Below are 25,899 nucleotides of genomic sequence, written 5' to 3' on the forward strand. Positions count from 1 at the left end.
GGAGGCGGGAACAGGAACTTGTCAACTCCAACACTCCCATCAACACTTAACCCATCCCCGACCAAACCTCCTTCACCCGCTCCGCTCCCGGACCCACCTCCTCGTAACCAGCTCCAGTCCCCACATCCCACCCAGTCTCTGTAAGCCCCTCAGATCCCCTACACCCCTCCTAGACTCTGTAACCCCTTCTGGTCCCCTACACCCCTCTCTGTCTCTGTAAGCCCCTCCGATCCCCTACACCCCTCCCTGTCTCTTTAACCCCCTCCAGTCCCCTACACCCCTCCCCGTCTCTGTAACCCCCTCCGGTCCCCGAAACCCCTCCCTGTCTCCATATCTCCCTCCGGTCCCCTAATATCTCACCCTGTCTCTTTAACCCCTCCTCATTTCTGTAACCACCCTCCAGTCTCCGACACCCCTCTCATCTCTGTCACCCCCCTCCAGTCCCCAACACCACTCCCCGTCTCTGTAATCCCTTCGGTCCCCTACACACCTATGTCTCTGTAACTCCCTCCAGTCCCCTACAGCCGTCCCCATTTCAGTAACCCCCTCCAGTCCTGACACCCCTCCGTGTCTCTGTAAGCCCCTCCGGTCCCCGACACCCCTCCCTATCTCCGTAACCCCCTCCGGTCCCCTACATCCCTCCCTGTCTTAGTAACTCCCTACGGTCCCCTATATCTCTCCCTGTCTCTTTAACCCCCTCCGGTCTCCTACACCCCTCCCCATCTCTGTAACCCCCTCCGGTGCCCAACATCCCTCCCTGTCTCTGTAACCCCCTCCAGTCCACTACATCCCTCCCCGACTCTCTATCACCTTCCGGTCCCCTATATCCCTGCCTGTCTCTTTAACCCACCTCCGGTCCCTTGTACCCCTCCCTATCTCTGTAACCCCCTCCAGTCCCCGACACCCCTCCCTGTCTCTGTAACCCCTCCGGTCCCCTACACCCTCCCCGTCTCAGAATCCAAAACCCCTCCCTGTCTCCATAACTCCCTCTGGTCCCCTATATCTCTCCCTGTCTCTTTAACCCCCCCTCCAGTCCCCTATACCCCTCCCCGTCTCTGTAACCGACTCTGGTCCCCGAAACCCCTCCCTGTCTCCATAACTCCCTCTGGTCCCCTATATCTCTCCCTGCCATCTTTAACCCCCTCCAGTCCTCTACACCCCTCCCCATCTCTGTAAACACCCTCCAGTCTCTAACACCCATCGCTGTCACCCCCCTCCGGTCCCCAACAGACCTATGTCTCTGTAACTCCCTCCGGTCCCCTACAGCCCCTCCCCATTTCTGTAACCCCCTCCAGTCCCTGACACCCCTCCATGTCTCTGTAAGCCCCTCCGGTCCCCAACACCCCTCCCTATTTCTGTAACCCCCTCCAGTCCCTGACACCCCTCCATGTCTCTGTAAGCCCCTCCGGTCCCCGACACCCCTCCCTATCTCCGTAACCCCTCCGGACCCCTACATCCCTCCCTGTTTCTGTAACCCCCTACGGTCCCGTACATCTTTCCCTGTCTCTTTAACTCCCCTTCAGTCCCCTATATCTCTCCCTGTCTCTTTAACCCTCCTCCCCATCTCTGTAACCCCCTCCAGTGCCCATCATTCTCCCTGTCTCTGTCACCCCCTCCGGTCCACTACACCCCTCCCCCGTCTCTCTAACCCCTTCCGGTCCCCTATATCCCTCCCGTCTCTGTAACCCACCTCCGGTCCCTTACACACCCTCCCTATCTCTGTAACCCCCTCTGGTCCCCTAGACCCCTCCATCTCTGTAACTCCCTTCCTGGCCCCTAGTCCAAACAGCCCACAAGAGACACCCATCGTGGGGCTGTGGGCTGTCATGTTCGTATGTCGAGGGGTTCATGTTGCCGCTCCACAGATCCCTGGTAAGACCTCGACTTGGAGCATCACGTTCGGTCCAGGGGATCTTGTTACCGGACAAGGATCCCCAGGTCCATCTGTTCGTCCACACTCATTAACCCTGGACTCAGCCGTCTGATTTGTCCTTCTAGAATGAATCTTCTCACCCTGATCAGGATTAAATCCAGCTGCAGCTTCTCTTCCCACTCCCCAACTCCCCATTCTGTCTGTATCCCATTGACAACCATATCCCTTTGTAACCTACGACAACTTTCTACACCATCCACAACACCTCTCCCCACTCCCGAGACTTTGCCCAGATGTCAGGGATTGAGTTACAGGGAAAGGTTCAACAGGTTCGGGAATTTATCCCCTGAAGATTTACTGGGATGTTGCCTGGATGTCAGGGACTGAGTTACAGGGAAAGGTTCAACAGGTTCAGGACTTCATCCCCTGAAGATTTACTGGACAAGGCCCGACGTCAGGGACTGAGTTACAGGGAAAGGTTCAACAGGTTTGGGACTTTATCCCCTGAAGATTTACTGGGTTGTTGCCCGGACATCAGGACTGAGTTAAGGGGAACGAATATCAGGTCAATCCACAGTGACAGAGATTTTCCCATCGGGGAAAAGATCTGTGAAGGTTAAAAGCCACCAGGGTGAGGAACGGAATTTTCCCTTAGGCAGGGAGAATGTTGAACAACCAAAGGTAATAACTCAGAAAACGTGGCAGGATGGCGTAAGGAGTTGACGTGAGATTCCACCTCTCCCCAGTTGAATAATAATACCCGAATTTTAAAATTGTTTGAATATTAAGTGTTTTTATAAGATTTTAAGAATTTTGACAGTCATAATGAAAATTACTAAAATTCAAACTTCAAAAAAGGTACAGTTAAAAAGAGCAGAAAGGGCAGAGGAGTTGAGACCTACCTCGTTGAAGGATCCCCAGAGATCGATTTTTGAACAGCCAAAGATTCCAAAGACCAGTCAGGCAAAGGTAACTTTAACTCCAGCACCCTTGACGCAAGATGGTGCCGCCGCTGGCCTTCTGTCTGAGAGAGTCACGCTTGCGATCAGAGCGCGCTCCCGGGGATGCGGGGCCCTCTGCGAGCAGGGGCCTGACACCTGATCGAGGTCTCGAGCACATTGGACTAACTGCCGACGTGCCGAGCCCGACAGTGGAAATGTCGGGCCTCCGTCGCAGGGTCAGTCAATACTGGGCATGCGCAAAGGTCCCGACGACAGGGACAACCCTCTCCCGATGCCCCAAACATGTTGGGCCTGCGTGGGAGGGGATGCTGACCTGGAGTTGGGAGGCCGGGCAGCAGCATCTGCCTTACCAACTGAGGAAGGGGAAGAACATTCTGAAGAAGAACTCAAATGTTTCAAAACTTGTAAAAACTTCCAGAAGTAAATCTCCAACTTTACAAACTTTAAAACAGTGCAGGTGGAAGAAGATATCACATTGTCTGTTTCAGAAGAGTTTCTGTGACGTATGGATAATATGGCTGTTCAAGTTACTCAAGGTTTTCAAGAAAGCAAGCTTCAGTTACTGAATTAAGAGGTGAAGTGGCATGATTACGCAAGATGTGGTTAAATGTTTAAGAGATGTGGATGTAGTCAAGGAGAAATTTAAGGATATTAAACGAGCATTTCATGATTGTACCAATACTGTAGATCGATATAATGAATGAATAGATTACTTGGAACATTGTTTAACAGATGGAATGTTCAGAAGTGTGAATTTTTGCAGAAGATTGACTCGTTGGGAAACCAAAGTAGACGTAATAATGTTAAAATAGTGGGTTTGCCAGAAGATTTTGAAAGAACGGATCCGGTGAAGTTTTTTTGGAAATAGATTCCTGAATTGTGGAAAAGATACTTTCCAGAAGGATTGGAACTGGACAGAGCACATACGGCGTTACGAAGAAAAAACCTTTTCCTGATCAATATCCACGGGCAGTTCTTATTAGATATCAAGATCATGAGTTCATTTTACGATTAGCAGTTCAGAAAGCTCGGCAGAATCAGGTCCCTATGATGATTCAAGCACATAGGGTTTTCTTCTATGCAGATTTAAGTCAATGATATGATACGACGTCGGATGGAATGTAACCCAGCTAAGGCTGTGTTATGGAAGAAGGGTTTACCGATTTGCTTTAGGTACCCTGATGTGTGGAAGGTGTTTTACGGAGACTTTCAGGTTAAGTTTTTTGATGATGACGCTGAAGCTTTGTCTTTCGCTATTTGTTTGCCAAATAATTCTCATAGTTCTGAGTTGCAGAAATAATTAAAACCGCACGGTTCTCCGAACATATGGCAATGGGAACGGGAGTAACAGGAGAAATGGTCGAGATCAACATTTGATCCGAAGGGAGAAGAGGATTTATCTACTGTTGCAACTGGTGTTCAGGGTCAATCTGGTGGAGTTGTGGGGGTAGTGGATTGATTCAATATTTAGGCTGAAATATTGAGATACATGAATATCAGCTTGGGGTGGGGGGGGGGTGGATGGCACTACAGCTTTTGAAGTTATCTGCCACTAGTGGTTTAGACCACTTGGTCAGTAGAGGGGGGTACCACTTTTGTGGGGTTTTTTTCTTTCTTTTTTAGAGAGGCTTAAAGAGGGGAAAGGAGGGGGAGTGGTTTTTTTCCTTCCTTTTTTTAGTTTTGTTGTTTTTTTCTTTACGGTTTATTTGTATTTTATTTAGATTAAGGTTAAAGAGCGAGGGAGAGGGTTTTTTTAACTGGAACTTTCATGTGTTTGTGGGTTGGTTGTGTTAAAAGTTATTTGTTAAGATAAAATGAGTAAATTGAATTTTACAACATTTAATGTTAAAGGGATGAACCATCCGATAAAGAGGAAGCGGGTCATGGATACATTAAGAAGATGAAGTTGGATATTGCTTTTCTACAAGAGACGCATCTGACAGAAAAGGAACATTTGAAATTGAAGAGAGATTGGATTGGACATGTTTTGGCATCTTCTTTTAATTCCAAGGCCAGGGGAGTGGCGATTTTGGTACATGAGAGGGTACATTTTATTTTTGAATCTGTTTTTGAAAATGCTTGAAGAATTTTGAAGATGAATTGTAAATTGTTTCCAAAACTTAGATTTTACTGAATTTGTATATACCGAATGAGGATAACGTACAATTTGTAACTGATGCTTTTGTAAATTTGAACCAATCAAATGAGAATATAATGGTAGGAGGGGTCTTTAATTGCTTTTGGATCCACTGCAGGATAAATCTCAAAAATTGTTAAGAAAACTAAGATAGCGAAAGGGTGGTAGAAGTGATGGGGGAATTAAATTTGGTTGATATATGCAACGTATTCATCCGACCGAGAAGGATTATTCATTTTATTCTGCTCATCATGATTCATTTTCTGGAATAGATCTCTTCCTGGTTTCAGCTCATCTACAGGGAAGGGTTGATTATGCAGAATATAAAGTAGAATATTGTCAGATCATTCTTTATTGTTGATTTCTTGTGAGATTGCTGAGAAAGATGAAAGAACTTATTGTTGGAGGTTTAATGAGATGTTACTTAGATGACCTGAATTTGTTTTGTTTTTAAGAGATCAGATTAAACTTTTTCTGGAGATAAATGAGGGATCAGTACAAAGTAAATTTAGATTGTGAGATGCTTTGAAAGCATATTTGCAAGGTCAAATTATCAGTTACACGGCTAAAGTGAAAAAGCAATTTTCACTTCAACTCTAACTTTTAGAGTTAGAGAAAGAGATTGCAGATTTAGAGAAAAAGTTTCAGGAAAATGCAACGGAAGATAATAAGATACAGTTATCTAATTTGAAACTTCGTTATAATATGAAGCGAATCGCTTTTGAGATGAAAACAGCAGTATTATGAATAGGGGAAAGAGCGCATAAAATATTGGCATGGCAGTTGAAAACTGAACAAACTCCTAAAACAATTAATGCAATACGTGGAAATTCAGGTGTCACTTATAAACCACAGGAGATTAATGAAGAAATCTTTTATCAAGATTTGTATGTATCTAAAGGTAATGTGGATACTGAACAGATTGACACTTTTTTGTCTAAGTTGAATTTATCTTCTTTGGAGAAGGAAGATGTAAAATTGTTAGATACTTCATTACGGATTTTGAATTAAAAGAGCATTACAAGCTATGCCGATTGGTAAATTACCTGGTGAGGATGGATTTCAGTAGAATTTTATAAAGAATTTCATGATTTCTTGTTTCCAGTGCACATGGATGTATTGAAGCAGGTTACAGATACTGGGTTGTTTCTTGAATAATTTTTGAGAGCATTGATAACAGTTATACCAATGAAAGATAGAGACCCATTGAAAGTTGTTCATATAGGCCTATATCTTTATTGAATGTAGACTATAAGATTGTAGCAAAAGTTATAGCAAATAGATTGGCTAATTTTTTACTGAAATTGATGCATGTGGATCAGGCAGGGTTTATTAAAAGTAGATATCAGCTGATAATATCACTAAATTATTTCAATAATTAATCTGTCACGACAGCAACTTAATCAACCATCAGAACCATCATATATAAGCATCAGATGCTGAGAAAGCCTTTGATTGAGTTGAGTGGAAATTCTTATTTAAAGTGTTGAGAGATTTAAATTTGGACCGTCTTTTATTGGCTGGGTTAAGGCTCTACATACGAATCCTTCTGCACAGGTAGTGACAAATGGTCAGATTCCTCAAGTATTTACTTTGTATAGATCAACTAGACAGGGCTGTCCATTATTACCAGCCTTATTTGCATTAGTTATAGAACCTTTAGCTCAGGCAATTAGACAAAATATAAATATTCAGGTATTACGATTGGGCAATGAGAGTATAAAATTAATTATTTGCAGATGATGTGTTGATATATTTATCTAAATCTAAGAATTCATTAAAACCTTTACAAGATTTGTTAAAATTTTATGATCATTGTCAGGATATAAAGTAAATTGGATAAAAAGTGAGATATAAAACCTATATCTGATGAGGATTATTCAGATTGTATGCAAATTATTAAATTTAAGTGGTCAGAGAAGATTAAATATTTATGGTGTGATTATTGACAAGGAGTTTAAGAATTTGTACAGTTTAAATTATATACCTATGTAAATAAGATTGAGTCTACTTAAATTGATGGAAGGATCTACCATTGACTTAATTGGTCAGGTAAATTATATTAAAATGAATATATATCCACGCATTCAGTATTTGTTTCAATCAATTTCCAATACCGGGAAATTTTTTAAAGAATTAAATAAGATGATACATTTTTTTATGGAAGGTAAATTATCTTGAGTATGGATGCAAAAGTTGAAATGGACATGATTTGGGGGCCTTCAATTACCACATTTTCAAAATTATTATCAGGCAGAGCAGTTGAAATTTATTAGTAGACTGTTTGATATTGATCAACCACTGATGTGGGCTTATGTGGAACGGATCAGATACAAGAAAGATCAATACTTAATTTTATATATAAATGGAATTTATTGCTTTTACAAACATATGTTATATGTTTTAACTCATTTAAAGTATGGAGTAAATGGAACCAACTTATAGATTCAAAAGAAGTATGTTCAATTAAATCTCCATTATATCAAAATCATTTGATTCCTTTTCCTATGCACAATCCTATCTGAAGGAATGGGATTTAAAGGGTTTTGGTATCAAATGAAGATTGTTTTGAGGCAGGTAATTTCTTTCATTTGATAGGCTTAGGGAGAAGTTAGTTTCAGTTGAGAAATGATATTACCAATACAATCGAAGTTTAAAATATTGAAGTAAGGGAAAGAAAGGGTTTGTTTCTGAAATGTATTCATTGTTACAGGTAAAAATGAAGAAGGTAGGTGTATTGAGAATAAGAGATAAATGAGAACAGGAGTTATCTACTTCTATTTCTGAGGAACTGTGGTCAGATTTATGTTTGCATAATGTTACAAAATTAGATAATGTACGTTATAGTTTAGTTAATTATAATTTTTTTACATCAGTTATGTTTAACTCCTGAAAAGTGAAAGAGGTATGGTTTTAGAGATACTGATCTGTGTTTTCAGTGTGGAGATCAGATAGGTACTTCTGTTCATTCTGTGTGGAATTGTACAAAGGTCAGACCCTTTTGGGGAAAGATTATAAAATTTTTGCGAGGGGATTTATTTCAAGTAGATTTGTATGTGGATCCGTGCTTGTGTTTATTAGGATATATGAATCCATTAGCAGCAAGTTTGGATAAATCTTGGATTGCAGCTTGGCAGTAGCTGGGAAGTGTATAGCGGAAACTTGGAAAAATGATGCAGAGTTGAGTATACAGAGGTGGCATAATAAAATTACATATAATTTGAAATAATCATTCTTTTTTTTGAAAAAATGTGGATTCCATACTTGAAATGTATGAATTTAGATGTGTAAATATTTTTTTAACATTTTTGTTTGAATTGTTGAAATGATGTATTGTAACCTAATGCACTTTATTTGTTTGTTTTAATACTTCTCTTTGTGTATATTTAGCGGCGGGGAAGGGGGTGGATAGTAAGGGGTGGGATAGTGGATTGGAGGGTGGGAGGTGAGGGGTATAGGGGGTAATTTAGGGTTTTTTTATTTGTGTATTTTATGCTTATATTTTGTAAAATTTTAAATAAACTTTAAAAAAAGAAATAAGAAAAAGTTTCCAAGGCTTTTATTCGTACAAAACTATTTATTTGTGTAGAAACAAAATATTTTTCCTGTATATCTGGAGTATGCAGTGTAGCTTTGGTCACCTAACGACAGGAGAGATCTCGATTAGACAGAAAGAGGGCAGAGAGATTTACTGGGATGTTGCCGAACATCAGGGACTGAGTTACGGGGGAAAGGTTCAACAGATTCAGGACTTTATCCCCTGAAGATTTACTGGGACGTTGCCTTGGAGGTCAGGTACTGAATTACAGGGAAAGGTCCGACAGGTTTGGGACTTTATCCACTGAAAATTTACTGGGCTGTTGCCTGGATGTCAGGGACTGAGTTACAGGGAAAGGTCAAACAGGTTCGTGAATTTATCCCCTAATTTAAAAGGATGTTGCCCAGACTTCAGGGAGAGTTCGAACCAGTTCCCTGCAGCATAGAAGAACGCGGGGTAGATTTGAGGGGGATGGACGGTTTCAATCTCCATTGGCTTTGCCCACAGACCAGAGGACACGGGTTCGAGGGTGACAGGGGAAGAAGGACTTCACGCGGAGCGAGCCGAGCTGGTGAACGCGGGCTGGATTCGAACGTTAAAGAATGATTTGGATGTGCCCGCCTCCTCTGCTCCCCAGCCCACGGCCCGATCCCACCTCCCCAGTCCGGGGAGGGAGTCGCCGGACGCCTCCTGCGAGAGGTGGTTCTCTTTGCCGTGCTCCTGTACCGGGAAAGGGCGAGGGTCGGGGCCGCCGGCCTCCTGCCGGGGGTAGGGGAGGCTCGGGCACCTCCGGGGGCCCTCGGGGCGGGGCGCCTCGGTCTGGTCGATCACGCCCATGTAGACGCGAGCGGGGTTGTAGATGAAGACGGGACCTGGGAGGGGGTGGGAGGGAGAGAAAGGACGATCTCGTCACAAGACACTGTCTCCGCATCCCGCACGCAGTTTCCCAGACTCCGTATCCCACACGCGGTTCCCCCGGTGTCCTTACCGACAATTCCACCTCCCTTGTCCGCCTCTCCTCTGTGCACAGGACCCTCCGTCGCGTCGCCCTGGAGGGGATCTTCCTCCGGGGAGGGACGCGGGAGAGGGAGTGAGATCCGGTGGAGTGGAGGCTGGTCGACCGCATCCTCGCGGAGATCGGGCGGGGGACCGGGTTCCAATGGCTCCTGGGGAGGGAGAGCGAGGGGAGATGTTAATCATCGACCAGCGAGGAACCAGGAGTTGGCGGCGCAGGGCGAACACGCTGGGGGTCAGGTGGACAGGGAGATACTGACCTCGGGGTCTCGGAGACAGGACTGGAACGCTGAGGAGTGGGGAGAGAAAGAGAAAGGCAGACATCAGAGAGGGTCGCTGAAACTTCACGATATCCATGTAACCCCCGACATCCCTACATTTCTCTCAAACCCCCTCCGGTCCCCTACACACCTCCCTGTCTCTGTAACCCCCCCCCCCTCCGGTCCCGAACACCCCTCCCTGTCTCTGTAACCCCCCCTCCGGTCCCGAACACCCCTCCCTGTCTCTGTAACCCCTTCCAGTCTCCGACACCCCTCCCTTTCTCTGTAACTCCCTCCAGACCCCGACACCCCTCCCTGTCTCTGTAACCTCCCCCCCCCAGGTCCCCTGCACCCCACCCTGACTCTGTAACCCCCTCCGGCCCCTGTACCCATCCCAGTCTCTGTAAACCCTTCCGGTCCCCTACACCCCTCCTTGTCTCTGGAAACCCCTCCGGTCCATGAAACCCCTCCCTATCTCTGTAACCCTCTCCATTCCCCAACACCCCTGCCGTCTCTGTATCTCCCCCCCCCCCCCTCCGGTCTCCAACACCCTTCCGTCTCTGTAACCCCCTCCAGTCCCCGACATCCCTCCCTGCCTATGTAACCCCTTCCAGTCTCTGTAAACCCTTCCGGTACCCTCCACCCCTCCCATTCTCTGTACCCCCTCCGGTCCCTGACGCCCCTCCCCATCTCTGTAACCCTCTCCGTTCCCCCAACATCCCTGCCCATCTCTGTAACTCCCCCTCCGGTCCCCAACACCCTTCTGTCTCTGTAACCCCCTCCAGACCCCTACACCCCTCTCTGTCTCTGTAACACCCCCCCCCCCCGGTCCCCAACACCCCTTCCAGTCTCTGTAAACCTTCCTGTCCCCTACACCCCTCCCAGTCTTTGGAAACGCCTCCGGTCCCTAACATCCCTCCCCTTCTCTGACCTTTTTTGACGACGGGATGCGCTGCGATGTTTCGAGAGTCCCGTAGGAGGCAGAGGGTAAGACTGATGGCAATCGTGACAAGCCCAATGCTAAGGAACCAGAGGAGCACTGATGTGGTCTCTGCAGGGGAACGAAGGTTTTACCTGAGTCCTGTCCTCCTGGGAAACTCTCTCCCACTCAGAGATCCTTCCTGGCCCTTCCACCCCCCCAACCCCCGCCCTTGGGGAAATCCCTGGGGAGCACTCTCTGTCCCTCAGCTCGACCTCTCCCCTGACCTTGGGGAGCTCCCTCCTTCCTGCAGAGCTCCCTCACAGCTCCGTGCTCCCTCCACACCTCCTCCCTCAAAAGGTCAATTCCGCGCGGCTCGGGATCGCCCTCTCGTCCCACCTCCGCGGTCCCTTCCTCCCCCCTCCCTCGTCCCCTCCCTCCGTCCGGCCTGGGAACTAGCCCTCACCAGCCATGGGCCCCGAGTCGGTCAGCGTCCTCCGGTCACCCCTCCGGGACTGACCGTCTGTGAGCGTGAAACAGACTGTATCCGACGTGGCGTTACCGGGGATGGATTGGACATCCGCCTGGGAAGAACAGCTGGGCAGAGGGGGGAGGGGAGAGAGAGAGAAAGTGATACAGAGAGGGGGAGAGAGAGAGAGGGGGAGAGAGAGAGGGGGAGGGAGTGATAGGAGGAGAGAGGGGAGAAAGAGAGAGGGTGATACAGAGACGGGGATACAGAGAGGGGGGAGAGAGATAGGGGGAGAAAGGGAAGAAAGTGAGAGGGTGGAGGGAGGGGCAGAGAGGGTGGAGGGAGGGGCAGAGTGGGGGAGGGAGATGGGGAGAGAGTGGGGGAAGAGAAGGTCAGTGACACTAAGACAAAATTTCCCACATAATTCTTCACAAACAATGGACCACAGGGGATTACAGGGATAGGGAGGGGTATCGGGTCCGGAGGGGTTGACAGAGACAGGGAGGGGTGTCTGGCACCTGATGGGGTTACAGAGACTGGAAGGGGTGTCTCCGACTGGAGGGGGTTACAGAGATGGAGGGGAATCGGGGACTGGAGGGGGTTACAGAGACGGGAAGGGGTGTCTAGGACCGGAGGGGTTTACAGTGACGGGGAGGGGTGTTGGGGATACAGAAAAGAGTTGATTGCGTGAGACTCACTTTCTGTGAGGGGTACACTGGTCTGAGACGGACGAGTGGTTTGAGAAGGTTCCCTCTGGACATTTCTGGCACTGAGTGTCTCTCGAGTGATCGCCTGGAAGGAGATGTGGGTTAGAACTGAACCAGAAAACCCCCTCTCCCTCCTGTCTTCCCCTCTCTCTCCCCCTCCCTCTGCCTCCTCTCTCCCCCTTGTCTACCCCCATCTCTCCCTTTTTTTTCCTTCCTTCCTCCCTCTCTCCCCCCCTCTCTCTCACCTGGTCTCGAGACTCCTTCCCCAGGGGGACATTTGGACAGGGGGTCACATCGCGTGCACGTTGTATCTTCTGGAAGCATCCCATTCCTGCAGAACGTTCCAGAACGACAGGAGCATCTCCGCCTCGAATTCTTGGTGCAGGGCTGTATCTCGATCAGACCCATGTCTGTTCCAGGGAGAGAGGGAGGAGAGAGAAGATGAGGGAGAGTGGGGGAGAGAGGGGTGAGAGGGGGAAGAGAGGGGGGTGAGGGGCAGAGGGAGGGAGATGGGGAGAGGGGAACAGAGGGGCGGAGGGGAGATAGGGAGGAGAGAGGGTGAGAGAGAGGAGAAAGGGGTGAGAGAGAGAAGGGGAGGGGGAGAGAGGTGGAGCAAAGGTGAGAGACAGAGAGAGAAGGGGAGTGAGTCAGAGAGAGAGAGAGAGAGAGAGAGAGAGAGAGAGATTGTAAATATCCCCACATCCTGTAATCATTCATTGATTGAGGGGGAATTGATAGAGGGGATGGGAGTAAGTGTGGTGGGACAGGGGGGACTGAGACGGGGATGCGGGGAGACCCCTACCTTGTCTACACGGACCCCGACAGCTCGAACAACTTGCTTCAAGGTTCCACGTTTCAGAGTGAGATCCTGCAGGGCACAGGGTACACTGGGGAAAAAATCCCTCGAGGCACGGAGCCACCAGGAACTTCCCTGTCGACAAGGAAAGGAGTTAGATCTCACAGGTCCCCCCTCTCCCCCACCTCTCTCTGCCCCTCTCTCCTCTATACACCCTCTCCCCTCTCTCTAACCTTCCCCCTCCCCCTTCTCTGTTGTTGAATGAACAGTTATGCTTTACACACATTAAGTTACTTCCTTCAACAATATTTTTTCTGAAACTTTCATCTCTGTCTCGATAACGTCACGGAACAGAACCGTTTCAGTTCGATAGAGATTTTTATCACAGATCAGTACAATTAAACCCAGCACAAGTATGGGAGGGGGTGACAGAGATGGGGAGGGGTGTCGGGGACCGGAGGGGTGACAGAGACGGGGAGGGATGTCGGGGATCGGAGGGGGTTATAGAGACGGGAAGGGGTGTCAGGGACCTGAGGGGGTTACAGTGATAGGGAGGGGTGTCGGGGACCGGAGGGGTAATAGAGACAGGGAGGGGTGTCGGGGACCGGAGGGGGTTACAGTGACGGGGAGTGGTGTCGGGACAGGAGGGGTGACAGAGACAGGGAGGGGTGTAGGGAACCAGAGGGGGTTACAGAGACAGAGAGGGGTGTCGGGGACCGGACAGGGTGACAGAGACAGGGAGGGGTGTCAGGGTCAGGAAAGATTCCAAACCTGGTGGGCATTTGGCATAACAGCCTTTTAAAGTTGTATTGAGGGTGTTTCGGTCTGGTTCGGAACTGCCTCGTCCAGTACCAGTCACCTGGGAGAGAGAGAGGGGATCTATTCAATGCTCGGTCCTCCACACACGGACTCTTACTGGAGGGGACGGGTCACACACACGGACCCTCACTGGGGTGGGGTCCCACACACACGGACCCTCACTGGGGGGGGTGGAGTCCCACACACACAGACCCTCATTGGAGGGAAAGGTCCCACACATGGACCATCACTGTGGGGGACGGGTCCCACACATACAAAGACCCTCACTATGGGTGATGGTCCCTCAAACTGACCCTCACTGGGTGGGGGATGGGTCCCACACAAATGGACCCTCACTGGGGGGGGGGTGTCCCACACAAACAGACCCTAACTGGGGGGAAGGATCCCACGCACACTGATCCTCACTGGGGGATGGGTCCCACACACACGGACCCTCACTCGGGGGGGGGGGGGGGATCCCACACACACACACACACACGGTCCCTCACTATGGGTGATGGTCCCTCAAACTGACCCTCACTGGGGGGGGGGATGGGGTCCCACACAAATGGACCCTCACAGGGGGGTGTCCCACACAAACAGACCCTAACTGGGGGGAAGGATCCCATGCACACTGATCCTCACTGGGGGATGGGTCCCACACAAACGGACCTTCACTGGGGGGTGGAGTCCCACACACACAGACCCTAACTGGGGGGAAGGATCCCACGCACACTGATCCTCACTGGGGGATGGGTCCCACACACACGGACCCTCACTCGGGGGGGGGGGGGGAATCCCACACACACACACACACACGGTCCCTCACTATGGGTGATGGTCCCTCAAACTGACCCTCACTGGGGGGGGGATGGGTCCCACACAAATGGACCCTCACAGGGGGGTGTCCCACACAAACAGACCCTAACTGGGGGGAAGGATCCCATGCACACTGATCCTCACTGGGGGATGGGTCCCACACAAACGGACCCTCACTGGGGGGGTGGAGTCCCACACACACAGACCCTAACTGGGGGGAAGGATCCCACGCACACTGATCCTCACTGGGGGATGGGTCCCACACACACGGACCCTCACTCGGGGGGGGGATCCCACACACACACACACACACGGTCCCTCACTATGGGTGATGGTCCCTCAAACTGACCCTCACTGGGGGGGGGATGGGTCCCACACAAATGGTCCCTCACAGGGGGGTGTCCCACACAAACAGACCCTAACTGGGGGAAGGATCCCATGCACACTGATCCTCACTGGGGGATGGGTCCCACAAAAACGGACCCTCACCATGGGGACGGGTCCCACACACACACGGACCCTCACGAGGGGGGAGATGGGCCCCACACAAATGGACCATCACTGGTGTGACGGGTCCCACATACAAGGATCCTCACTGGGGGGGGGGGGGAAATTGGCCCCACACACATGGACCCTCACTGTGGGGGGGGGGGTCCCACACACACACGGACCTCACTATGGGTGATGGTCCCTCAAACTGACCCTCACTGGGAGGGGATGGGTCCCAGACAAATGGACCCTCACAGGGGGGTGTCCCACACAAACAGACCCTAACTGGGGGGAAGGATCCCACGCACACTGATCCTCACTGGGGGATGGGCCCCACACAAACGGACCCTCACTGGGGGGAAGGGTCCCACACATGGACCCTCATTGGAGGGGGGTCCCACACACACACAGACCCTCACAAGGGGGGAGATGGGCCCCACACAAATGGACCATCACTGGGGACGGGTCCCACATACAAGGATCCTCACGGGGGGGGGGGGAATGGGCCCCACACACACAGACCCTCACTTTGGGGGAAAGGTCCCACACACACTGATCCTCCCTTGGGGGGGGGGTGGAATGAGTCCCACACACAAACCCTCATGGGGGGGGACAGATCCCACACACATGCACCCTCATTGGTGGACGCGTCCATACACACGGACCCTCACTGGGGGGGGGGGTGACAGGTCCCACACACTGACCCTCACTGGGGAGGACGTGTCCCACATACGGACCTTCACTGGGGAGGACGTGTCCCCACAGACGTACCCTCACTGGGGGGGAGGGGAACGGGTCGCACACACTGATCCTCACTGGTGGGGGGGGGGGGGGGGGCACAGACAAGCACAGGATGTTGTTGAAAGTCTCCAGAGAGACGTCGTCTTCTCACGAAAATATCACCGTTAAAAAGGTCAGACCATCAAGGCTCACAGACACACTTCCCCTCCCCCCCCCACCATCAAACCCCTCCCCCCGTCAAACCCCTATCCCTCTCTCCCGTTCAACCCCTCTCCCCTCCTGTCAAACCCCTCGCCCCACTCTACCGTCAAACTCCTCTCCCCATCTCACCCGTCAAACCCCTCTCCCCCGCTCTTCCGTCAAACCCCTCTCCCTCTCTCTCCACGCTCCCCCTCTCCCGTCAAACCCCTTACCCCCTCCTGTCAAACCCCTCCCCCCCTCTCCCATCAAACCCCTAACCCCTCCCCCCCTCCCCATTCTCTCTCGTCAAACCACTCTCCCCACTCTCCTGTCAAACCCTCTCCCCTCCCCCCTCCCGCAAACCGCTCTCCCCTCCCTCCTCTCCCGACAAACGCCTCTCCCACCTCCCCCTTCTCCCTCTCTCCCGTCAAAGTACTATCCCCCTCCCTCTTCCCCGTTCAACCCCTCTCTCCCCCTCTCCCTCCAGTTAAACCCCTCTCTCCCGTCAAACTCCTCTCTCCCCCTCCCACCTCTCTCCCGTCAAACCCCTCACCCCTCTCTCTCCCGTCATACCCCTCTCTCCCAACTCCCCCTCTCTCCCTCCCCTCCCGTCAAACACCTCCCCTTTTCTCTCCCCCCTCTGTCTCCCCGTCCACCCTCCACCTCTCTTTCCCCCCCTCTACCCACCCATCCCAGACTCACCACTCGCCCCCAATCTGTCACCAGACACCAGAGTATGAACAGGACCAGTTTGCGCCCCCCTCCCTTGCCCATCATCGCCTCACCCCACCATCTAGGGGTGCAGGCGGGAGAGAGAAGGGTGTTGCAGGGGGGCTGGGCGAGGGGGCGGTGGGGGGGAGGGAGACGCCCGTGGCCGGCGAGTGTCGTTCGGCGGCGGACCGAGGAGAGAGAGAGCGTGGGCGCCTGGGGCTCAGAGTGAGGGAGGACGGCAGCAGGTAAACAGGGAGCCGTTTCCTGTCGGTGTGGTTCAGAGAACAGGAAATGTGTACGAGATATGAGGGCTGCACTCCATCTCTCCCTCCCTCTGCTCACCCTGCCTCCCTCAGCTCTCCCTCCGTCCCTCTCTTCCTCCGTCCCCCTCTTCCTCCGATCTCTCTCCATCTGTCTCTCCCTCCCACCCTCTCTCCGCTCACCCTCCCAGCTCTCCCTCCCTCTGTCGCTCCCTCCCTCTATCTCTCCCTCCCTCCATCCATCTCTGCCTCGCCCTCACTCCATCTCTACCTCCCTCCATCTCCACCCTCCATCTCTCCCTTGTCCCATCTCTCCCTCCCTCCACTCTCCTTCCCTCTGCTCTACCTCCCCCGTCTCTCCCACCCTCCCTCTCTCCATCTCTCCCTGCCTCCCTCCCTCACCCTCCCTCTGGTCTCCCTGCCACCATCCCACTGTCTCTCCCTCCTGCTCTCTCTCCCTCCCTCCATCTGTCCCTCTCATCCTCCCTCCATCCTTCCCTCCCTCCACCTCTCCCTCCCTCCATCTCTCCCACCTGTCATTCTCCCTCCCAGTCTCCCCACCCTCCATCTTTCCCTCCCCTCCATCCCTCTCTCTCCTTTCCACCTGCCTTCCCTCCCTCCTCTCCATCTCTCCCACTCTCCGCTATCCCTCCCTCCACACTCCCTCCCTTCTACCATCTCTACCTCCCTCTGCTCTCCCTCCCCATTTCTCCCATCTCTCCCTTCCTATGCTCTCCCTATCTTCCTCTCTCCCTTCTGCCACTCCCTGTCTCTCCCTCCCTCTAATACTCCTTCCATCTGCTCTGTCCGGATCTCCCTCCCTCCCAACTATCTCTCCCTTCCTCTGACTCTCCCTCCTTCCATCTCTCCCACTCTCCATCACACCCTCCCTCAATCTATCTGTTCCCACTGCTCTCCATCTCTCCCTCGCCCCATCACTCCCTCCCTCTGCTCTCCTTCCCTCCATCTCTCCCTCCCTCTGCTCTCCTTCCCTCTGTCTCTCCCTCCCTCCACTCCCTCCCTCCCTCCATTCTCCCTCCATTCTCCCGCCTACCATCCCTTCGTCTATCCGCCTCCATCTCTCCCTTCCACCTAGTTTCTCCCTCCCCCTGTATCTCCCTCCTTCCATCTGTCTCTCCCTCCCTCCATCCTTCCCTCCAGCCATCTATCCCTCCCTCCCTCCATCTCACTTCCCCTCCCTCCATCTTCCCCTCCCCCTGTCTCTCCCCTCACTATCCATCTCCCTCCATCTGATCTCCATCCCTCCTTCCTTCTGTCACTCCCTCCACTCCCCCTCCTCTGCTGTCATTCCCTCCCTCCGCTCTCCCTTCCTCCATCTTTCAACCACTCACCTCAAACTCCCTCCATCTCTCCCTCTCTCCACTCTCCCTCCCTCCACTCTCCTTCCCTCCACCCTCCCTCTCTCTGACCCTCCATCTCTCCCTCCCTCCATCTCTCCCTCCCTCTGTTCTCCATCCCTCTTTCTCTCCCTTGCACTGTCCCTCCCTCCACTTTCCCTCCCTCTCTCCATCACTCCCTGGCTCCCTCCCTCACCCTCCCTCTGGTCTCCCTCCTTTCCACTGTCTTTCCCACCGTCCCACTGTCTCTCTCTCCTTCTGCTCTCCCACCCCATCTCTCCTTCCTTCCATCTCTCCCACCTGCCATTCTCCCTCCCACCGTCTCCCCTCCCTCCTTCCTTCCTCTTCCATCTCTACCTCCCTCCATCTCTCCCTTCCCCTCCCTCCATCTCTCCATCCCTCCATCTCCTTCCAACCCACCTTCCCTCCCTCCTCTCCCTCTCTCCACTCTCCCTCCCTCTGCTCTCCCTCCCTCTGCTCTCCGTCCCTCTGCTCTCCCTCTCTCCACTCTCCCTTCTGCTCTCCTCTCCCTGCATCCACACTCCCTCCATCTGTCTCTCTTTCTCCATCTGTCTCTCTCCCTCCCTCCCTCTGTCTCTCCCACACTCCATCACTCCCTCCCTCCATCTCCCTACCTCCATCTCTCCCTTCATCCCTTCCTGTCTCTCACTCCCTCTGTATCTCCCTCCCTCCCTCTGTCTCTCCCCTGCCCTCCATCTCTTCCTCCCTCCGCTCTCCATTGCTCTTTCCCTTTTTCCACCTCTCCTTTCCTCCTTCCCTCCGCCTCTCCCTCTTTAACCTCTCCCTTCATCAACTCTCCCTCCCGACCTCCGTCTCTTCCTCCCACTGTCCCTCCCTCACTCCCTCCATCTGCTCTCCATCCTCCCTCCCTGCTCCCTCCACACTCCTTCCCTCAGTTCTCGCTCCCCACCTCCACTCTACCTCCTTCTGTCTCTCAACCACTCCAGTCAAACTCCCTCCAGCCTCCCTTCCTCTCTCCATCTCTCTGTCATTCTGCTCTCCCTCCTTCCCTCGGCTCTCCATTCCTCCCTCTGTCTCCCCCCTGCCTCCTTCTCCCTCCATCCACACTCCCTCCTATCACTCCCTCCCTCCCTCCATCTCTCCCCAGACCTCCATCTATTCCTCACTCCGTCTCTTCCTTCCTCTGCTCTCCATTGCTGTCTCTCCCTTTTCTGCCTCTCCTTCCCTCAGCCTCTCCCTCTCTCTGCTCTCCCTCCATCAACTCTCCTTCCCTCCCTCATTCTCTTCCTCCCTCTGTCTCTCCCTCCCTTCACTCTCTCTCCCTCTGCTCTCCCTCCATCTGGCTCTCCCTCCATTCCTTCCTCCACTCCCTCTCTACTTCCCTCTCCCCATCTCTCCTGCCCTCCATTTATTCCTCCCTTCGTGGCTCCCTCCTGCCTCTCTCCCTCCCACCTCTTTACCTCCCTCTGCTTTCACTCCCCCATCTCTCCCTCCCTCCATCTCTCCCTACTTCTGCTCTCCCTCCCTATGTCTCTCCCTCCCTCCCTTCCTCCACTCCCTCTCTTCTTCCATCACTCCCTCCCTCCCTCTGACTCTCCACTCTCTGTCTCTCCCTCCCTCCGCTCTCTGTCTATCTCTCCCTTCGTCTCCCTCCCTCCCTCTGTCTCTCCCTCCATCCCTTTCTATGTCTCTCACTCCCTCTGTATCTCCTTCCCTACCACCCTCTGCTCTCCATCCCTCCACCCTCCCTCTGCTCTTGCTCCCTCCCTCCATCTCTCCCTCCTTTGTGTCTCTGCTCTCTCTCTCTCCATTCTCCTTTCCTCCACTCTCACTCCTTCCCTCCCTCCATCACTCCCACTCTCCCTCACTCTGCTCTACCTCCCTCCATCTCTCCCTCCCTCTGCTCTCCCTCCCTTGGATCTCCATCCCACCCTCTGTCTCTCCCTGCCTCCTTCTCTCCCTCCCTCTGTTTCTCCCTCCACTCTCCCTCCATCCGCTCTCCATCCCTCCCTCCTACACTCACTCCCTCCCTCACTCAGCTCTCACTCCCTCCCTCTGCTCTACCTCCCTCCATCTCTCCCTCCCTCTGCTCTCCCTCCCTTGGCTCTCCATCCCACCATCTCTCCCTGCCTCCTTCCTCCCTCTGTTTCTCCCTCCCTCCACTCCATCTGCTCTCCATCCCTCCCTCCTTCACTCACTCCCTCCCTCACTCAGCTCTCGCTCCTTCCATCCACTCTCCCTCCCTCACTCCACTCTCCTTGCCTCTGTCACTCCCTCCCTCAGCTCTACCTCAGCTCTCCTTCCCTGTATCTTTCTCTCCTTCCTACTCTCTGTCTCTCCCTCCCTCCACTCTCCATCGCTGTCTATCCCTTCCCCTGCTCTCCCTCACTCCACTCTCCCTTCCACCATCTCTCCCTCCCTACACTCTCGTTCTCCCTCCCGCCACTCTCCTTCCCTTCATCTCTCCCTCCCTCTGCTCTCCTTCCCTCCCTCTCCCTCCCTCTGCTCCCCTTCCCTCCGTCTCTCCCTCCCACCACTCCCTCCCTCCCTCCATTCTCCCTCCATTCTCTCGCCTACCATCCCTTCGTCTATCCCCCTCCATCTCTCCCTTCCACCTAGTTTCTCCCTCCCCTGTATCTCCTTCCTTCCATCTGTCTCTCCCTCCCTCCATCCTTCCCTCCAGCCATCTATCCCTCCCTCCCTCCATCTCACTTCCCCTCCCTCCATGTTCCCCTCCCTCTGTCTCTCCCCTCACTATCCATCTCCCACTCCCTCCATTCTCCCTCCATCTGATCTCCATCCCTCCTTCCTTCTCTCACTCCCTCCACTCTCTCTCCTCTGATGTCATTCCCTCCCTCTGCTCTCCCTTCCTCCATCTTTCAACCACTCACCTCAAACTCCCTCCATCTCTCCCTCTCTCCACTCTCCCTCCCTCCACTCTCCTTCCCTCCACCCTCCCTCTCTCTGACCCTCCATCTCTCCCTCCCTCCATCTCTCCCTCCCTCTGTTCTCCATCCCTCTTTCTCTCCCTTGCACTGTCCCTCCCTCCACTTTCCCTCCCTCTCTCCATCACTCCCTGGCTCCCTCCCTCACCCTCCCTCTGGTCTCCCTCCTTCCCACTGTCTTTCCCACCGTCCCACTGTCTCTCTCTCCTTCCGCTCTCCCTCCCCATCTCTCCTTCCTTCCATCTCTCCCACCTGCCATTCTCCCTCCCACCGTCTCCCCTCCCTCCTTCCTTCCTCTTCCATCTCTACCTCCCTCCATCTCTCCCTTCCCCTCCCTCCATCTCTCCATCCCTCCATCTCCTTCCAACCCACCTTCCCTCCCTCCTCTCCCTCTCTCCACTCTCCCTCCCTCTGCTCTCCCTCCCTCTGTTTTCTGTCCCTCTGCTCTCCCTCCCTCCACTCTCCCTCCATCTCTCCCTCCCTCTGCTCTCCCTCAGCTCTCCATCCCACCCTCCATCTCTCCCTGCCTCCTTCTCATCCTCCATCCACTCTCCCTTCCTCTGTCACTCCTGCCCTCCTGTCATGCCCTCCCTCCCTCCCTCCATCTCTCCCTACCACTCTCCCTTCCTCCACTCTCCATTGCTCTGTCTCTCCCTCCTTCCCTGTCTCTCCCTTCCCTCTCCCTCCATCTTTTCCTTGCTCCGTCTCTCCCTCCCACCCTCCATCTCTCCTCACTGCACTATCCTTCCATTCGCTCTCCATCCCTCCCTCCTTCTCTCCATTCCTCCACTCTCCCTCCCTCTGATCTCGCTCCTCAGTCTGTCCCTCCCTCCACTCTCCCTCTGCTCTCCATCTCTCCCTCACTATGTTCTAGCTCCTGCTCTCCCTCCCTCCACTCCCCCTCACTCACTCTCCCTCCATATCTCCTTCCCTCTGCTCTCTATCCCTCCCTTCACTCTCCCTCCCTCCGTTTCTCCCTTCCTCTGCTCTCCATCGTTCCCTCTCCCTCGCTCCATCTCTCCTTTGCTTCGCCTCTCCCTCCCTCCCTTTCCATCCCTCCATCCTCCCTCTGTCTCCCTCCTTCCATCCATCTCTCTCCCTCCTTCCCTTCATCTCTCCCTCCACCCTCCCTCCATCTTTCCCTCCCTCTGTCTCTCCCTTCCACCCTCCTCTCCATCCCACCACTCTCCTTCCATTTGCTCTCCATCCCTCCCTCCTTCTCTCCCTCCCTCCACTCTCCCTCCCTCCCTCTGTCTCTCCCTCTCTGCTCTCCCACCCTCCACTCTCCTTCCCTCTGCTCACTCCCTCCCTCCATCTCTCCTACTCTCCACTCTCCCTCCCTCCATCTCTCCTCCCTCTGTTCTCCATCCCTCTTTCTCTCCCTTGCACTGTCCCTCCCTCCACTTTCCCTCCCTCTCTCCATCACTCCCTGGCTCCCTCCCTCACCCTCCCACTGGTCTCCCTCCTTCCCACTGTCTTTCCCACCGTCCCACTGTCCTCTCTCTCCTTCCGCTCTCCCTCCCCGTCTCTCCTTCCTTCCATCTCTCCCACCTGCCATTCTCCCTCCCACCGTCTCCCCTCCCTCCTTCCTTCCTCTTCCATCTCTACCTCCCTCCCTCTCCCTACCCCTCCCTCCATCTCTCCATCCCTCCATCTCCTTCCAACCCACCTTCCCTCCCTCCTCTCCCTCTCTCCACTCTCCCTCCCTGCTCTTCCTCCCTCTGCTCTCCGTCCCTCTGCTCTCCCTCCCTCCACTCTCCCTCCCTCCCTCTGTCTCTCCCTCTCTGCTCTCCCACCCTCCACTCTCCTTCCTTCTGCTCACTCCCTCCCTCCATCTCTCCTACTCTCCACTCTCCCTCATTCCGCTCTCCCTCCCTCCCTCCATTCTCCCTCCCTCAGCTCTCCATCCCACCTTCCGTCTCTCCCTGCCTCCTTCTCTCCCTCCCTCTCTCTCACTCCCTCCATCATGTCCTCCCTCCCTCCTTCCATCTCTCCCCCCCTCTGTCTCTCCCCACTTACTTTCCCTCTGTCTCTCCCTCACTCTGTCTCTCCCTCCCTCCGCTCTCCTTCCCCGTCTCTCCTCCCACTGCTCTCCCTCCCTCCCTCTGTCTCTCCCTCTCTCCGCTCTCCCTCCCTCCACTCTCCTTCCCTCTGCTCTCCCTCCCTCCATCTCTCCCTCCCCACACTCCCCTCCACTCTCCCTCCCTCCATCTCTCCCTCCTTCCATCTCTCCCTCTGCATTCCATCCATCCCTCTGTCTCTCCCTCTCTTCACTCTCCCTCCCTTCACTCTCATTCCTTTCACTCTCCCTCCCTCAGTCTCTCCCTCCCCCTGCATTCCATCCAGCCATCCCTCCCTCCCTCCGTACTCCCTCACTCCACTCTCTCTCCCACCATCACTCCCTTCCTCCACTCTCCCTCCCTATGCTCATCCTCCCTTGCTCTCTCCCTCCCGCCACTCTCCTTCCCTCTGTCTCTCCCTCCCTTCCTCTCTCCATCCCTCCTCTCTCCCTCCATCCAGGTCTCCCTCCCTCCCTCTGTCTCTTTCTCCCTTCCTCCGCTCTCTCTCCATCTGGCTCTCCCTCCCTCCCTCGATCTCTCCCTCCCTCCTCACTCCCTCCATCTCTCCCTCCCTCCCTCTGCACTCCCTCCCTCCCTTTGTCTCTCCCTCCCTCTGTCTCTCCCTCCCTCCCTTTGTCTCTCCCTCCCACCACTCTCCCTCCCTGCCTCCATCTCTCCATCCCCTCCCTGTGCTATCTCTCCCTCCCTCTCTCTGATCTCTCCCTCCCTCCACTCTCTCTCCCTCCCTCCACTCTCTCTCCCTCCCTCCACTCTCTTTCCCTCTGCTCCCTCCCTCTACTCTCTCTCCCTCCCCCTGCTCTCTCTCCCTCCCCTCTCTCCCTCCCTGTGCTCTTTCCCTCTCTTTTCCTCCCTCTGCCCTCTCTCTCTCCCCACTTTCCACTCTCTCTCTCTCCCTCCCTCCGTGCTCTCCTCCTCTCTCTCCCCATCTCACTCCCCCTCACTCTCCTCCCAAACACACCCCCCCCCCCCGTTTAAAGATGGTAGGAAGGCTCGAACTATCGATAGTCACTTGAGTGGCGCGGGCCCGGGAAGTTCAGTGGTCCCAAGCCCTCTGGCCTATACCGCAAACCCTTCCCCCAGCTCCCGGCAGTGGGGAAGACCTTGTGCCACTGAATGCTCGTCTCAGGATCCTGGACCTTCCCCACCCCACACTGATGGTAGACGATTGAAGAGGCCATGGTCCAGGTGGGTGGAGAGGTCTCTGAAGAGAGAGTGGACTCAGGATCATGGCTGGTCTCCCACCTCGTGGGTGCCCAATGGTGGGCTGGGAAATTTGGCCATTTTTGTGGAAATGTCCATATTGCAAACCATTTAAAAACAATACTATATCTACAAAAAATATTAATAGTAGTGCATGAAAAGTCAGGAAGTGTCTTTGATCGCTCAGGAATCTGACGGCAGTGGGGAGGACCCTGTCCTTGTGCCGGGTCAGATCTGTTCAAGTCAACTAGTGAGCGGACCCGATGTGGCTTAAATCTTGCTTATTGAGCCCAGGCTCCCTGCTGGGTGGGGGTGGGGGGGGGGGTTGGCCCCTTTGCTGGCATGATCCATACCTGGTTCTTCTGGGGGGAGGGGTTACCTGATCAATGTATCCATGCTGGACTGGCCCCCATGTTCTCCGTCCCGTCCTGGTGCCACCTGATTGCACACTCAGTCAATGGTTTGCTGCCGGTGGGGAGTGGGTGGGGGGAGGTGGATCTGTCTTGCGGGGCATCTAATATGAACGGATCCAACCCGGCACAAGGACAGAGTCTTCCATGCTGCCATCAGTTTCCTGAATGATTGAAGACACTGCCTTACTTTTCGTGCACTACTATTTATATTTTTTTGTATATTTAGTATAGTTGTAAGATGGTTCGTAATATGGACGTTTACACCAGGATGCTGCCATGTGAGGCCAGACACGATTCTGACACCGTCTACAATTTCACCTATGGCACCACGATTGTCGGCAGAATCGCAGACGGCAATGAGGAAGGGGCCAGAAGGGAAGTCAATCGGCTCATGTTGGTGGCAATGAGCTGGCACTCACCATCAGCAGAGGAGGTGATGGGACATTCTGGGAGGGAGTTGGGGGAGGAGAGATACAGGCTGGTCCTCATCAAGGCCGCCATCAAATTCCTGGCGGGGCCGACGTCTCTGAGGATCCATCCTGGGGTCTCCCGATGGGGTATCTGAGGAGGGTCAGTCGGTCACAGGCAGAGGGCATTTGGGAGGGTTGCCTCCCAGCCTGACACGGCGGCACAACTCTGAGGACAAGAAGCAGCACATGAAAATAAGAAGCCTCACCCTTCAAAGACCTCACCAGGCCGCAGCCACTTTGCTCGGTTACCGTCAGAGCGAGGGGCGGAAAACATACAGCAGCCCAAAGATGAGTGCTCAGTGGCGCAAAGACAGAGTCTTCCTTGCGGCTGTCTGATTCCTGAATGGTCAATGAACCAAAGACAAAGCCTTACTATTTTTAACATTTTAAATAGTATATACTTTATATACTATTAATATCATTGTAAGGTGGTTCATAATATGGATGTTTTCCATGCAAGGCTGCAAAAAAAAACACACCGAATTTCACGACTTGTCAATGACAATAAATCCTAATTCCAATTCCGTTTCTCGGAAAACCACAGCCAATAATCAGCCCTACACTGAACCATTTTGTCTTGTCCTGCCCTGCTGACTTGCACACCTGTCCTTATCCCATTGCACCCCTCCACTCCTTGTGCCCAGTCCAAATACTTCTTGAAATTGAACCCCTTTACTTCGTCCCTTCGTCTTTGCTCCATAAACTCGTCCTTATTCCCCCTCAACCCATGTCCCTGTAATTTGTCCGGGCAACATCCCAGTAAATCTTCAGGTATTA

General features: G+C 53.2%; 1 protein-coding gene across 2 annotated transcripts; it reads right to left on the reverse strand.

The window, feature by feature from the left end:
* Window positions 1-8,529: 8,529 nt before the first annotated feature.
* Window positions 8,530-16,682, reverse strand: LOC138754252 (tumor necrosis factor receptor superfamily member 5-like). Of its 2 annotated transcripts, XM_069918192.1 has the most exons (10): window positions 16,405-16,681; window positions 13,447-13,534; window positions 12,682-12,810; window positions 12,125-12,289; window positions 11,871-11,964; window positions 11,170-11,300; window positions 10,716-10,835; window positions 9,785-9,813; window positions 9,499-9,676; window positions 8,530-9,382 (listed from the first exon to the last, which is right to left on the reverse strand). In XM_069918192.1, the coding sequence occupies exons 1-10, from the start codon at window positions 16,477-16,479 to the stop codon at window positions 9,060-9,062; spliced, it is 1,332 nt and encodes a 443-aa protein (XP_069774293.1). In that variant the 5' UTR covers window positions 16,480-16,681; the 3' UTR covers window positions 8,530-9,059. The 2 variants fall into 2 exon arrangements, with proteins under 2 accessions (XP_069774293.1, XP_069774294.1); XM_069918193.1 differs by lacking the exon at window positions 10,716-10,835 and having other exon boundaries at window positions 16,405-16,682.
* Window positions 16,683-25,899: the final 9,217 nt, after the last annotated feature.

Source organism: Narcine bancroftii, chromosome 2 (assembly GCF_036971445.1).
Source record: "Narcine bancroftii isolate sNarBan1 chromosome 2, sNarBan1.hap1, whole genome shotgun sequence".
NCBI classification, from domain to species: Eukaryota; Metazoa; Chordata; class Chondrichthyes; order Torpediniformes; family Narcinidae; genus Narcine; species Narcine bancroftii.